This window comes from Calonectris borealis, chromosome 12 (assembly GCF_964195595.1).
Source record: "Calonectris borealis chromosome 12, bCalBor7.hap1.2, whole genome shotgun sequence".
Classification (NCBI taxonomy): Eukaryota; Metazoa; Chordata; class Aves; order Procellariiformes; family Procellariidae; genus Calonectris; species Calonectris borealis.
Window position 1 is genome coordinate 2,869,896 of NC_134323.1, and position 16,531 is coordinate 2,886,426.

General features: G+C 38.9%; 1 protein-coding gene across 2 annotated transcripts in view; it reads left to right on the forward strand.

Annotated features, from left to right (window-relative positions):
- The window catches only part of CBFB (core-binding factor subunit beta), a 43,943-nt gene extending 27,687 nt beyond the window's left edge, over positions 1 to 16,256 (forward strand). The window contains exons 5-6 of one of the 2 annotated variants that reach the window (XM_075161000.1): positions 1,202 to 1,328; positions 13,963 to 16,256. In XM_075161000.1, coding sequence (XP_075017101.1) covers positions 1,202 to 1,328; positions 13,963 to 13,985 — 150 coding nt within the window. In that variant the 3' untranslated portion in view covers positions 13,986 to 16,256. The remainder of the gene's footprint in view (positions 1 to 1,201; positions 1,329 to 13,962) is intronic. The other variant, XM_075160999.1, reaches the window with a different exon arrangement.
- Positions 16,257 to 16,531: the final 275 nt, after the last annotated feature.

Below are 16,531 nucleotides of genomic sequence, written 5' to 3' on the forward strand. Positions count from 1 at the left end.
TGATGGCAAAAAAAGCAATTTAGCATTCTCTCAGACTAGAGATGCTTTATCTTAAATTAAAAAATTTATGCACTTAATCCCTTGGTATATTAAAATTTAGTTGGGTTCTCAGCATGTTTTTGTCTCCTAACAGTCAAGGTTGGTTGGTTGTTTTTTTTCTTTTTTAAATCTATTGACTTGAAAATAACATTTCTGTGTATGTGGGAATCATAAGCAGAGTTAGTAATTATAGTTGAGGAGTTAGGAGGGGGAGAAGCAATACGGTTTATCCCTTACAGTTTTGTGGAACCTCTTTAGACTCGACTCCTCCATTCCGAACTTTTTAAGAGTCTGGTGGGGAACAGAGCCATTTATTTTCATTCTGAGCGAAATATGTGCTAAAAGGTCTCTTTGAGAGAAATAATTTGTAACCCAATTAATAATGGCTTACATATTAATAGCACTTTATTTAAAACCTTTTATAACAGAAAATATGATTCAAAGGATTTTTTTGAGCATTAATTTATTAAATCTATTCCTGTGCATAAGCCACTGTCGAGAGTAAAATAAACAACGGGGCTGTTGAAAACCTGCAGGTTTCTTCACATTGTATGTGAATATGTACGAATTAGTGGAGGAGTAACTTCTGCTTTGCACTTCCTTATGCGTCTAAATTTAAATAATTTAAATGATGCATAAGGATTACGAATGATCATACTGATGCACCTGCAGGAGCTTTTGAAAAAATGGTGGATTTCTTTGGTTTGTAACTTAGATAGTATTTTTTAAATGACATAGAATTAAATTACCATTATTTATATAAAGATGCTAGTGAACTCTATCTAGATATACCTGTGAATACGGTCTTCAAAATGGCTTTTATAAGGAGAATAAAATGTATTGCCTCTTCCATATAACTTGAGAATTCCTAACTTTTAAAAAACCAGCACCTTTTTAAACTACTTTTGAAAAGCAGTTCTCCTTTGAAAATGTATTTTAGTAGTAGCTGTGCTGCAGCTTTGGTTCTCTCTACTGCATTGATGAAGGTGAGTGTTACTTCATTAACCTATATTGGCATTTGCTGGAACTTATGTGTGTTCCAGCAGATTCTGTAGGACATACTTGTCTTTGCTGCCCAGTGATCCCTAATATTCAAAAGAAATGTGATCTGGTAGAAACAAGGGTAGCCTTTTGTGTCACTCTGTGTCATCTGCTTTGGTAGCAGGAGGATGCATTGGCACAACAAGCCTTCGAAGAAGCTCGGCGAAGAACTCGTGAATTCGAGGATAGAGACAGGTCTCATCGGGAGGAAATGGAGGTGAGGGTTTCACAGCTGCTGTCAGTAACTGGTTAGTACTTTCCCAAAACTTTAGATTGTTTCCATTTATTTGTCTGTTTGTACAATGTTGTGTATTTTGTGTTTGCTGTTCGATGTTGTCATATAAAAATTGCAAAATGCATTGTTTTTAACTCTTGTAAAATGAATTTCAAGTTTTTGAAGTTTTGATAAGAATTCTCTGATTTTATCCTCTCTTCCTTTCTGTAGATGGCCTTTTCTGTGGGTACTTAAGCTGTAAGGATACATTTGTGCGCAGAGCTGCCATCTCTCTCACAAAGGATACTTCAGTAGCGGAGAGAGGGATCCTTTGCCCCATGCATTTCTCATGAACACTGGAAAGGCTTCGGGAGCTAGAGGCACATAATTTTGTAGCTCGCTATCCCATGTTGTGGAAAACATTACCAGTGAATTTAATCAGATGCCACAGTCTGCTTTCTTGTACAGGCTAGTTTTATTTTCTTCTCACCTTTTTCTTACTGACAGGGAGTCTTACTCCTCTGTTTCACTGGTGTAGTTCCCCGTATCTTGTTCTTTGCTGCTTTAGGGCCCCAGGGTCTTGAATCTTGTTCTTTCTTGATGAGAGCAGAAATTACTGGGATCAAGGAAAGAGGAGCCAGAAAAGGGAATGGAAACCAGCTGCTCTGAGATGTCAGAAAGGCAAGAGCTGTAAGAGGACGAGTAATACATAAGGAGAGTTGGCAAGTTAAGGCAGGCTGTAGGTCAGGCAGAGAATAGGGAGAAGACAAACACTTTGAATTTCTTTCCCTTACTAACTGTTTCCTACTCCCTGCTTATCAGTACAGCCTGACTTTACTATAATCAAATGTGATCAATCTGCTGCTTCTCAGGTTTTTAGAAAATGTGATTATTGTTATTGCTAAGCTACTTCTGGCATTGTTACTGATAATTGAGATGATTAGACAGACTTTCTTCTCTTCCAAGTACAAGTGGAAGACGCTGAGAACGAGAGGGAAAAGGCAGAGGCAGAGGGTAATATCTCTCACTGTGAAGGGATGGCTGGTGTGCGTCTCCTTGCAAACACTGATGTAGCCAGGTCAGATGTGAGCTGTGGCGAAGGTAAAATCCTTGCCTTGGAGGCCTCGCTACACTGGATCCTTGGAGCCACAGCTAGATTACCCGAATCATTCTGTCTCTGACACAGCATAGCTGGAACCTGTTTGTAAGTTCAGGTCAAAAGGAAGGTAGAATTAACTTAAAGCTGTTCGTGAAGATCTGTGGCAGCCTGCCTTAATTTTAACAACACAGTAGGAACTTTAAGCCCAGCCTTGTGTCCTTGACCTCAATTTACTTCAAGCTTTTGTTGATGTATTTTCCTTTACTGTGCCCTTCTTCCCCACTCCTGTTACTACAAAGAAGCAGCCATGTGCTTATTGAATGCTGAAGGTTGAAAAAGAATGAGGCTTGCTGAAATAACTTCTGGAGTTCTGTGAGACTTATTCTTTCCTCCAAGTGTAGAAAAGACTTCTTTGCAGCTAGGATGCGCAAAAACTCTTTCAGTTAACAGTGAGGTGGAGGTAATATCAGTACCTGGGGCTTCAGGACAGACATCAAAACTTACGACACTGAGACACAAAAAGCAACATCCCTGGCCAGCTGCAGGAGCTGGGTTCAATAACTTCTGAAAAGACTCTTGCTTTTAATAAGGCAGCAGGCAGTTGTTATTAAATGATGTCCTTACTAGCTGCCAGTACCCATTTTCTCTTAAAACAACAACATAGTCGTTGTCCCAGCTCTAAAGCACTGGCATAGATCACCTACAGAAAGGAAGAAAAGGAAAAATTACTGACTTGAAATATGTTTAAGCAGAATGAAAAACATTGTCAAAAGTAATTCAAACTTATGTGATATCAAATACAGGTTTTTAATAATTGCAATACATCTTGTTATGCATACTTTATTTTACTGTACATGTTTAATATGTATAACGAAGAGATCTTTGCCTCAATTACTTGTAGTTCTATAATTGGGTTTTACATTTCAGTTTTAATTTGTGTGTTTGGGGGAAGACGTCCTGGTCGCATATCTGGAATGTTTACAGATGGGCTTTTGCACTCTGGATCTTAGGACTGCATAAAAATCAGGATCTTTTGGGGCAGGGCAGAGGAGAGAGCAGAGATAGACTTACAGTGCATTCCTAAGGAGGAATCAGGTTTCCAAACCATTCATTGTTTCCCTGACTTTCACTTCGGTTGTGTTCTAAAAGAGCCTTCAGGCAGAATCAAATGAACTTTAATCAGTAAGCACTTACTGGTGCTCATGGTCATTTAGAATTCTCAATAGAAAATAATGCATAAATGTGCATTCCCATGTTTGTTGTATTTATGGCCTGTATCGAATTTTCCAATGCTCACATGATCGGTCAGCTTGGAAATTCGGTTTGTCAGTTGTAGCCTTCTGATGACTGCATTGCTGACAGCTATAAAAATGTTAGTCCAAACTGTATTGTGCACTGTTTGTGTAATTTCAATAGGTCAAATAGTATCTTTGGTTGCACTACAGAGGTGGTACTTGAAGATTTCTATAGGGCAGCTAGAAAAGGTGGATTCTAAGTGCGCTGAGTGAATTTTTATGTATGTTACACTACACGCAGATGAAGATCCCCTCAGCATAATCTTTTTAAATTGATATCTATACACCTTCCATCATTACTAAAACTTAAAATTTTTCTTCCCTGCTAAGTTTGGCATGGACAGTGAAACTCGGAATTGCCCGACCTGGAACAGGATCTCATCAGTGTTAATGATTGTTTTAGGAATTGCAACACTGTATAAAATCAGGATATTTCAGACAGTGGAATTACAGCTGAAATGCCTTTAATAGAGACCAGATTCTGCTTCAGTGGGGGAGGGAAGGGGAATCCTGCAATATTCCACCCACTCCTACCCAAAACAGAGGCGCCAGCTCTTTGGAAACATTTATCCATCCAAAGCCTGGCAGCATATGAAAATGATCAGATTCAGTTCTTTAGTTATACAGCTTTCTGTGTAGAAAAGATTCCCTATTCTAAGTCTCTCTGTAGACTTTTAAAACAAAGTGATATATCCTTGCCTAGGAGTGATCAGCAAAGGTTGTTGAAAACAGTTAAAATGGCTTGTATGTGGCAGCTGGATATTAGAATGGTGATACTTGAAGGGGGAAAAAATAGCAAGTGCAGTAACAATTTAGGAATAATCGCTATACTAATTTTCATTTTTAAGTATCCTGCAAAAAACAATGGACCAATAAAAACAAACAAACAAAACCCAAAACAAACAAAAACACCAACCAAAAAAACCCTCAGAGTGCTGTCAGGTTTGTTTGCCTTCCTTTCATCACATTGTATCCCTTCCATTGATGACTTCATTAGCAGAACAGATCTGTATTTTAATGAACGTATTCTTTGCATCTGAGGGCAGAATCAGTAGTGGTTGGTAGGTTCTGCTTGAATTTCCAGAAGTGATCGTGTTTTTGTGCAATTACAGCACGCCTCCAATGTAAATTCGGTGTGAGTGGATTTAGGAATTTTCACTGCAGTTTTTAAGTGCCTCTGAGTTGAACTGCGTCCTGTCATATTTTTAACATAGTTTCAGTTTTGAATACAAGACACTTTGGGGTTTTTCTCTCAACTTATGTAGCTCGGCCTCATTGGATACCGCAAATCCTGCCTCACTGTTCAGGTTTCTTTTGTTGCAAAGATGCTTTTCAACTCAGTGAGTGTCTTTAATTAATGTCTTCAAAATTAATAATGTATTCCGATGGCTTTCACTTTACAGAAACGTTGGAATGCTGAGACAGTACATGTTCAATGATACACGTGAGGGAAAGACCTTATCCCCCGTTAAAAACTATTGTAAAAATAAATGATTGTATGAAGCTTCATAAGTTTAGGAGCTACTTGGCAAACTTGCACTATTTAATGGCTTCATACTGGTCGAAGGCAAAGTTCTCTTTCCGTGAGCAAGTACCGCACCATGGGGAGCTTGGTCCAAGGCCATTGCTTTGGGGGTGTGTTCGGGAACTCGTGCCACTGAACAGGAATGTGAACTTGAAGTATTTGTACGTTTCCCTTTGTCAAACTGATAGAAGAGAGTGAGGAGACTGGAGGGATATTAGTGAGGCAGATGCTTAATTTTCACTATCTCTTTATCCCCTTGTTTCTTGGTCGAGAGAGTCAATACTAGTGTTTTCTTCTGTTTGGTATGGTTTCAGTATGAATGACCAGAGTTCAGTGTCAGGATAACAAGTGTTCTGCAGAAGTTACTGTGACGTTGCTGTCCAGACATGCTTGACTTTCAGTAAAAGCTTTTGGTTTTTATTCAGTCTCTGGCCATAGTAGCATGACGCAAAATGCGTTACGCTGTCCAGAATGACTTTGAGAGGTTTGAACAGCCCTCGGTTGGTGAAATTGGAATACATTGAAAGTAATGGCCTGTGTTCGGAAAAGCAGCAAGCAGGTGCCTCCTGCCAGCTCTTCACTGGAGCAGAAGGGACAAAGCGGTGGATTTTCAGCAAGGGGATGGATAAAGAGAAGAGGCTATCTTGGGTGTTGCTGTGTGCAGATAGTTTTTTGTGATGTTTTGTTTTGTGTAGGCAAACTATAACTTCAAAATTGAAGTGATCTATTTGAGGGCACAGTTTGTCCTGCTCTGTCACTCTTGAACTTAGCTAAAGATGTTCTACTGATTGCTTTACCTAGGGGTGGGTCAGATCTCTTCTCAGTTTTCCAATGCAATTTGTTCAACCAGCATTTTTGAAATGTCCTATTTTTCTATTTCGTGTTCATTTCCTACGTTACTGCCATGCTCTTTATTTTAGCAACACTGTGAGTAAAGAGGCAGAGTGGTTTGCTCTTCCCTGAAACAGTCTAGTCTAGCAATCTGTCTGTTTGTGGTCTTGTGCTAAATATAAATTACATTAATGGCTAAGCAGAGACATTTTAGGAAACTGCATGAAATCCCATTTTAAAAACCTTTCTTTTGATGAAAAAAACCAAACTGTTTTGAAACTTTTGTTTCTTCCACTAGAAATCCCTCTCAATACAAAGCACCAAAAAACCCCACCAACCCCACCCTTTAAAAATTGCTGGAGTAAAAATTTACCTAAATTTTAAATACTCAGTCCTGCCCTGGATTTCTACACATTTTCACTGTTTGTTGGGAATTACGAGTTTAAATGGGAGAGATGTATTTCATTTAATTATGCTGAAGTTAATTACTACTTATTGTATGTACTCTCCAAACTGACAATGGTTTAAAAATAGTATAACCTTTAATGCAGCTTTTTGGAAAAGAAACCCAAACAAACCCAAACTGTTAATTCTTCACATGCAGTGGGTAGTGCAGACTTGGTATATGCTTGTGTGTGTATATTAGCATGCATATATATATATATATATATGATTTATTTATATTCAGGATGAATACAACATAATTTAGAAAAAAGCATTAAAGTATGTGTGTGAATATGTGTTGCCTCAAAAGGTTCTACAATGCAAAGTACAGTACAAGTAGGCCAGTAACGTTATAACTAGACTGTTTCACAAGAACTTTAAATAGCTGGTATTTGTGTAAAAGTGCTATGGAATGCATATATCAGAAAAACAATTTGTGCTGTACAGAATCAATGCTGACTGTAGTACAGAGGAGATCAATCTTGCAAATCAGGGAATACTGTAATATAAGCGTCTTCTTTCAGTCAATGAAGGTTAGAAAGGGGCTGAGCAACAGAGGAATACTGTCTGGAGGCAATCAATATTAATTATAAATTTATAACCTTTATACCAGCCTTCAAACAATACGTTCTAAAAGAGGGAGCATTTCAAGCTTTTTTCCCTTGGAAGAGAAGTTTTCATACAAAAGTAAAAATTTTAGTCTGTACTTGCAGCTCTTAAGAAGTATACTCTTGCCGTGCTTTTTCCTTTCTTGGCTTCCTGTTACTTTAGTCCAGTTACCAATGTGGTGTACCAGAATCTGTAGCTTTGCGATAGCTTTTCAACAAAGATGCAACCGTTGCAAAGATTTCAGGCAAGAGAGTGCATCAGGATTGGTAAGCAGATTATGTTGCTTGGCCTGGTCGTGCTCTGTAGCTCTCAAGCGGCTGGTGGTGGGAGAGCAGACTCAGCATATAGCTGAGTATAGCACAATTGATGTGTGTTTTTAGTGAAGAGTACCCTGTTTCTAGGAAGTAGATCGTTGGAAGCTTGAAGTGAAATCTTGGTGGAGGTAGGTGCTAAGCGATTTTTATCTATGGCTTTTGTGAAGAAAATTGTTTATTTTGACTTTCAGTGAGGTTAAAAGGCAATGAAAATGGATGTAGGAATAAAGACGACAATCGGGTATAGAGTTCACAACATTAATCGTTCTACAAGGACTTCAGTCTAACATCCAGATCTCTTACCAAATTTGAGAGACTGTTTTCCATTATTTGCATAATTTAAGTGGTGCTTGACATAATTAAGAAAGCTCAAGGCTGCTTCTTCCCAGGTTCAAGTGAAAAGGAGAGGTGATTGCAAAATGGATGTTATGGCCAGCAAACAAAGCAACTCCAGAGACTGGATCTAGGCTATAAAGTCTCACGCTGATAGCTACGCCTGCTAGGAGCGTGGTAAAAATCATATCCCCTACTGACTGCCAGCGGCTCATAGATGCAGTACGTAGTGATGATGCTGCTGTAGCTGAAGTTGTTCTGCGAAGTGAAGATTGAGGAGAGTCTCTTTCTAAGCCCCCCCGAGACCTGAAAGCATACAGGGTGCTTCATCAGGCTATAACCGTGACCAGAGAAGTTCTATTATATATAAGCTGTCATTCTTACTATGTTGTAGTGGCCTGGTTTTGCTGACTTTAATTCTGAGAAGGCTGAGTTACTATTGAGTAAGGGTAATTGAAGTGGAGGCATGGCCAGCATTTTAACCATATTCAAATCTCTACGGGAGAGGCTGTTATTAACCAGCAGCTCAGAGAAGAGCTTTCAGTTTGTTGCTTTTCTTGATGTGGGTCTGCCTCAGTTAGCAGGGCTAATGTGGGAGGTGTGCTTGATTGTAACTGGTCATTTTTCTGAGTATTGCTCTCTTTATTTCAGGGTAGGTTTTTTTTTTGTTTAGGGTTTTTTTGTCCTGCGGTTGTATGCTTTTTAGAAAAGTATCTGCAATGTGTTCTCAGGGTTTTTTTTTTTTTTTAATCCTTTTCAGGAGGTTGACAGTCCTTCTAAGAGAATCCAAATGTTCACTGTTTAGTTTTTCATAACATAGCCTGATTTTTCACTTATTTAGTAAATTATAGATGACAGATGCCAAGGCACATAATGCATCTGCTCTGTCTGTTTCAGCAGTATGGAGTTGCCAGAATGCAATTAAAGAATTGCAGTAGAGTTGTCCATGGAGAGACTTTATTTTGGCTAGTCTTTGTGACAGCTCTTCTTCAAATTATCTCCCTCCTCTTCACCAGTGTCCCAAGTTATATATGCAGTGCATATTGTTGTTCTTGTGACTTCACTGCCTAGTATTCAGAGGTCCCAATGTTGCCTGCTGTTTTTTTTAAGTGATTCATCGAAAGGGAGGGCCATCTTCATGGCAACCCCATCCATCCTTACTAAATTTACCTCCAACTTTCCCAGTTCTGCTTTCTCAGAGCTATCGTGTAAACCACACGGTGGGACTGCATTATCTTTTCCTGATGAACTCATGTGGTAAAAGGAGTTGGTTTCCGTCGCTATGTCGGAGGCCTCTGAACATGCACAGGAAGGGGGTAGTTACAGATGCTTTCTCAAAGCCAGCTTAAGGAGTTTTATTGGCACTTTTGAAAGCACAATCAGCTGCAGCGTGGGTCAGGATTGAGTGGCTGGAGGAGGAGGATGGTGTCTGACTGTCTTGGCTGCTGGAGGAACTGCTTGTGTGCCGCCTTCCTTAATTGCTATTATTCTTAATCTGTTCTACTTAAGTGCCCCGGTAACAGATGTAAATGCTCCAACACGATCCTTGTCCAGAATAGTCACGATTCTAAGTTAATGATTTGATGACTTGAAGCTATCTAATTTGTTAAGAAGAAAATATTACTGCGTCGATCTCTTCGATATGACTCTTAGCCCATACCAGTTAGCCTATGTTTAGGCTTGGGAAAAGCTCAGAGGTAACAGGGTTGAAAGAGAGAATAGGTGTAAGAGTATTGCAGGGGGATACTTTTTGCATTTGTTTACCCTCAAGTCAAAATGATTTTGTTAGTAACTTTTCTCTTGGTTGTTAGTATATTACCGCTATGGTATCAGCATTATGAGTTCAGCATGAATAAATCTAGAATAGCATGTTATAGGAGGCTTTGAAATGTTTTTTTGCCAGATACGTTCCTGCAATTCTTTCAGTCGGTCATCATACCGTCTCCAGCGTTAGAGGTTTTAAATGGCTTGTGGCCAGTTGTAATTCCTTCCGTATTGCAGAAGATTTGCATGGCTTCATGAAAGCTGAGTGCGAAGTATTTTTGGGTATTGAAACTCCCTATGTGTCTGTCGCATTAACTATACAGTTTCAGGATATTTGGAAGGAAACTGGCAGTGTTGGTTAAAATACATTCATCTTTAAGGAAATTACAACTGTGGTGGGATCTGTGTACTATTTACAAGTTTTTCTTGCAAACAAATATTTGTGATCCTTTCACTAAATAGCAGATGAGTAACATTGGAAGTAGCGCTCCTTCAAACTTAAAATCAGCATTTGATTGAAAAATGAAATATGCTGAGATAAGATGAATAACTACTGTTTTCTCATGACTCATTACGCATGACTGATGGCCGAGTATTCCATTTCCCAATGGCAAAGATAGATGCATCTTTCTTAATTGAAGCAAGTCTCCCTAATCTTTGAGAAGCTGAGCTCATTATTCACTGAGAGTAATTCTGATGCTTCTACATGGCATCGTGAGGTATGTGTTTCAAAAATTAGAGCAAATACCGCAATTCAGAGAATTGATTAGCTATGCTGAGAGTATGAGACCCCAAATTGAGGAGAGAATTCTGGAAATTGCTGTTTTTACCTCTGTAAAAGGGAACTTTTAGCTTCCTGTAATAGACTGAGGAGAACTACCAGATACTACCATACCGGTAGTCACACTCCTTCTGCAAGTGAGTGTTAAGGATCTTGTGGCATTTCTTACGAAAGTTGTATTTTGCCCATTGTCTGGACAAAAATGTCACTCGATGCCTGATGCTCCACAGTGTGCTTTCTGTCTACATACAAAGTGATTTCTCCCATCTTTTACAAGTGTTTTTTATTTTTTAGACACATACATACATGGTGATTCTACAGGGGTTTTTTTCAGCATGTAAAGCACAGTTGGAGTTGCATACTGCGCACATGCGCCTTGGTGGGATGGCGACTGATAGAGTAAGCGTGTTTCATGTGTACGTATTCCTGCATAGTAGTTTAGCACAAGTAAAGGAGGGTGTCTGAGTGAGACGGAGCTGTCATTCCAACATGTTGCAGTTGCTTGTGTAAATCCCCACTTACTGAAATGCAAAATTACACCTTTATCCACATATACTAGTGTAAGATATTGTAATGACTGCTTTCGGTACATTTGAGGGTAATTTGTCATGCCTTTTGCATATCACTTGAAAGGGCAAATCTGGTAGTTGTTCACTAGTGGCTTCTGCAAACTCTACAAGTAGCAATGAGGTCATGAATCATGTGAATTCTTTCATATGTTTTGAAAGAAAAGGCCACTTTAGGCAGAGCATAAATGCAACCATATGCCCATACCTTGGAGTCTTCACTGAAATTTGACAATAAAATTGCCGCGCATATGATTTGTTTTCTGAAGAAGAAACTGTTGCTTTTAGAGCAGTAGTTGTAGCAGCAATTAACTTGCTGTTTTTTTCTAGTTAAGTGTAAAAATGTTTATCGAGTACAAAATTGGTAACTACATTGGTATAAGTAAGATTTTGGGAATTCTTAAAGACAGCGCATGCCTTTGTTTCCTTGTAGAAGAAAGAGGCAGCAGTTAAGACCAGAAGAAATCTTGTTACAGTCTGTTCAGTAGGAGAAAAATATGCAAAGTGGAACTGTTATCCTTTTGTTAATCTTAGTAGAACTCCTACATTAGTGAGGAAATATCTATTTAGATTTGTTAAAGAACCATTTTGTATTAAGAAAAATCTTTACAGCACAGTTTACTTTTCTGTTGAAGGGAAAAAAAAAAAGTGCAGGCTTTCCCTTGTTAACTTTTCCACAGTGATCTTGATAGTCAAAGCTGAATGATTTGGCTTTTGGAAGTAATATGAAAATCTCAATTAAATGCCATCTCCCAATATTCTGCATCTCTACAAAGAGGGTAGTTTGCAAAAGTTGCTTCAGGGGCTGAAAGGAATACGCCCTTTAGCGCTTAATCTTCAGCGCTGTATGTGATTACAGCTGTTAGTTTTAACGCGATTCCTCGGAAAGATTACTGAGAAATCTGTGGGTTTGTGCACAGCAGTGATGTCGGTTGTCATGTTCGGAGTTCTTCTGCATGTAGGAAAAGCAGATTGTTTCCTTCAGTCGGAGTATGACCAGTGCAGATAGAGCAGAGCGAGAGAAGATCATGTCACCCCTAAATATCTAAAATGCAACCAACAACAGTACTGGATGCATAAATGTAGTAGGTAGCAATTGTGGTATTTAAAATAGCAAGGGTGTTTCCAAAACAATAATGGCAATACAACCACTAAAGAAAGTGCAGGAGGGAATTGTCTTCTCTGAAAACATGCTGATTACCAGAGGGAGTTATTGAATGAACTCTGTGCATCAGGATGGGATCATTGCACATGAAAGGAAAACTTCAAATCGGTATTGAAATAGGAGAAGGAAGCAACAGTTCTCTGTTTGGGTGAAGCTAACCAATTGCACCGGGAGCATAAAATTAGGCAGACAAGAAAAATGGTAGATAAGGGAGGAAGAAGCGAACAGAGAAAGAAAAGTCTAAATCAGAGAAAATGACGTTGGCAGTACGTGCCAGAGCGTTTGGGAGCTGACAGACTGGGCTCGCTTGCCGTTTCGTATGGGAGCGACGAAGCAGCAGGCTGTGAGCTGGGGTAACTGCCGCGCGGGCGGGGAGGCTTCCTCTCTGTCAGTAAATATGACTCAGAAGAGCCCGGGGAGCACCTAAGAGCAGCGCTCGCCTCGCTGTTAGTCACAGTTCGGTTGAAGTGCTCCTATTGTTCAGTGCGATGGTGTAAACGTGGTAGTTGCTTAAGCTGCATATTTCAGTGGTAGAACTGCCTGCATTGTGTCTGGTCCCGCCTCTTTCGGCAGAACACGAGAAGTCTTTCAAGGGAGGGAAGCGGTCACTTGTTTTGCATTTTTTGGAGAGCATTTTTTTTGAAGCACTGAATGTGGCGGATTATTGCAGCTGGTGAAAGTAATGGAGCTACACGGAGTAATGCTTGTGTAGTGAAGCCTTCCACCAGCTGAGAATGTGGCCCTGATACTATTTGGGTCGCATGATAGTTACAGGCTGAGGTGCCAGCTATCCACTCTGTAAACATTAAATAAAAGTATCGATACTAAAATGTCTTAAAAAGCAGCTAGCATATATTAGATGTTCCCAGAATCGAAGTATTGCTTTAAAATTTAAGTATATCCATGTTTTTAAGTATTTACCTGCAGCATTTGTGTGTGCTACTTGGAAGCAGCCTGCATGTGTACAGGGGGAGAAAGTAGATAGCAGTGTCTTCTACTGTGACTGATGTTACTATGACTGACTGTCCTTAACTTCCTCTTTAAAATGCCATCAACTCAAACTGTTTAACAGAATCGTTTATTTAAAGGAGAACTTAATGTTACTTTTTTTTAATACAGGGGCACAATCATAAGTACCGGAGTGTTCTCAGTTTTGTATTACTGCTAACTTTACAGGTGCACCAAAGGAAAAAAAAAAATGCATGCTGCAGTAAAACCTCAACTTTTAAGAACTGTTAAAATGTGTGTCAATCTACAGATTAAATTATGCTAGTGTGCTTATCATGTTACAAGTCTCTTTGTTCCAGAAAAAGCTAAAGTAAATGTTTCCCACATAAAAATACCGAGGGGAGATTTATTTGGAAATGATGTAACGTACTCTGCGATCTTGCATTGTAGTCTTTCTCCCCAGAATCTTGATCCTGAAAACATTGACAGAAAAGGTTACAGAAGGGAATTTCACAGAAAGAAAATGTGTTTTGGAAGAAGAGACACAAAATTGTTGCTTAACTATTCTGGAAGTCTCTTGCTGATTGTTACAATGATGTTGAGAGGCGTTTCAGCCTGGCTGCAGGAGGGCCTCTGGGGCAGTCTGAGCGTGTGTGTGCCCGCTCCCTCGAGAGTGCCAGCCTTGCCTGCCCCCAGGCTGGAGCACCAGCGCTCTCTGCCCCTCCGGAGAGAGGACAGTGCCCGGCTGCTGGGTCCACAGCCCTCCTCTTAATTCCTCTTGGTACTGGGGGATTGTTGAATTGAGGGGGGAAGAGAATGATTTTGATGTTAAAAATTAATTCATTGGTTACCTCTTGAAATGCAAAGTTTCTGCCTTAGAATTGATTATTGTTTTAGTTGTGTGCTTAATACGCTTAAGTTAATTAAGAAATTAACTAAACTGATAATAATTCTAAATCATTTTTTGATTGTAAATATGTGTTTACTAATGCAGGCAAGAAGACAACAAGACCCTAGTCCTGGATCTAACCTAGGAAGTGGCGATGATCTCAAACTACGTTAATCAACAGCAGCAGGCGTACCGTGGGTCTGCACACATGCATTGCTTCTACTTGGCAAAGGATTTAATAAAAGACCAGAAACTGTGATAACTGGGTATACTATGGTCTGTTTCCTGACCTGCGGCAGTCAAAATCACCATGAACTGCCATGGTTTGCACTATGTTTATGTTACAATACCTGCATTTCCCATTTTAAGCATGTAGCCAGTGGCAATTTGAAATTTTGTTTTTCTATGCAAACTTATTTTTGTTGGCACTATTTTAGTGAAATGGAAACGTATGCAGCTATAAAACCATTTTTCTCAACTGTAATAAAAATTGTCACTTAAAAATAGGTCAAGATATTACAGATTTAAAACTTTTTTTGGTTTTGTTTTTTTTTTTTTTTTTTTTTTTGTAAACTGCTGGAAGCCAATGCATTCCAAGCTTAATTTTTTTAATATGGGCTTTTGGAATTTTGATTGTCCTTATTGTGCTCCTGCTTTATTTTAGATACGCATTCTTATCTTTCTTTCAGTTTTCTTTTTTCCTAAATTTGCAAGACCTTCTTAAAACTGCTGACATTATTTTGCATTATTTCCAAGCTAAACCCAGTGAATCAGAGCTGTTGGAATCAGTTTTCAAACTTTGTGGGTTTGTAAACGTTACAGTTGCAGTATTCTTTTGACTGCTAACAATTCATTGGTTCCACTTTTTAAATGATAAAATCTTAAAATATATATTTTCATGCATTAATGCATTCTGCCCCAGTATCTGTCTTAGATTTTATTCTGTATCAAGTGAGTTTGGGTGGTTATTATACCCCTGTATATAGTACTTTACTGAAACTCATAGGAAGTCGCAGGCTGGCTTCTGTTTTATTCAGGGATTTTTTTAAATAGTTCTTAAAAGGGATACTGCAACTCTACAATCAGATTCAACAGCGTGTTAAACTGGGAACAAAAGTGATCAGCTGCCAAGGTGATATGTATTAAATCATGTTTAAGATAGCTGCTTTAAGTATATTTTATATCTTAGGCTTTTTGTAAAGTTGTGCTGAATGGTGAAAAGTTGAGATGAGGTTGTGTGCAGAAAATCTCATACTGTGCATAGGACACTTCTGTTAAATCTTATGCAAATTAAGACTACATTGCAGTATATATTGCATTTTCTAACAGGGTAAGATTTGGGATGAGTTAATCTGTGTGAATTATCTTGTTTTATTTGGGGTGATGGCGAATGGACTTGTTCCAAATTTTTCATTGCATCCAATATTTGAAGAAAATTGATTGGAAATGTGATGTCATTTGGCTTTGTTAAAATGTGGTGCTTCCTGTACAGCTTGATTAATTAAAATGTCACTTAAGTACCTTTTTAAAATAGGTGATCTGACTTCAGTATTTCAAGAATGATTTTGAAGGTAGAAACTCTATATGGTTAGAACGGTTAAATCTCTATTAAATTCTATAATTAAGATAATTACATTCCTCGTTAATGGCAAAACAATTGATGCAAAAGAGGTCTTGCAAAAATGTAAGCAGATGTCAATGTGAAGGAGAATCTTTGTATGTTAATAATATGCATATTTAACATTCACTTAAAAATGTCAATAACTGTAAACTGTGAGAATGTCATCAAATAGAAATATTTTGATACTTCGATTTAAATGTGATTCACCTGGAAGATAACCTTTTTCACTCTGTGGCCACGTGTTCTTCTTGCTCTTCTTCCCCCAAAGAAATAATTTTTCTAAAGTGTTTCTGCAATGAGTTATTTAAGGGACACACGCACGCATCTGCACGCATCCCTAGCCTTGGATCTTCTCTGCCATCTGTGTATTTTTGATGGAATAGTCTGAAGATTTATTTTAAAAGGTTTTCCTAATGTTTCAGACAGTGGTTTTAAACCATAAGTACACAGGAAATTATGCTATCAGATATTAACGTTGCTATCTTTGTGTAAATACTGAACTTTCCCTATCATCATTTAGCATTCTGCTGCTTTCGATATCTTAATGCTGGCATTAAGATCACAAGCCCTTACCCTCTGCTGGTTAGTGCAGACTTTTTAAAGTGCATTTTAAGTTATTGATGCAATTTGATATTTTTCATAATTTCTATTTAAACTGAAGTTGCATCATCTTTCTTGAATTCATCTCCTGTAAGAGTTGCCTTAAGCTACAAGATTGCTTTTGCTACTTTTTGTGTTGTATGTTTAACTTTCATAATAAACTTCTGTGTAGTGAAAACACGTTGCTGTACGTTTATTTCTGACATCCTGGTAGCCCACGCTGACGTGTTGGGTGCTTCTGGGGTGACGAGCCGACCTGCCGCCCGCGGAAGGCTGCCTCGGCGTCCGTGGTTAAAGCAACAGTGACATCCAGCGGTCGCCTAACCAGCCCCCACACCCCCTGTTTAGGGGCTGTATTCACGGCGCGCTCAAAACTCCTCACGTAAGGGCATACCTTGGGGAAAACGTGGACTTTGCTGCCCTAAAACTCCAGTGCCTTTTATAACTGCTACG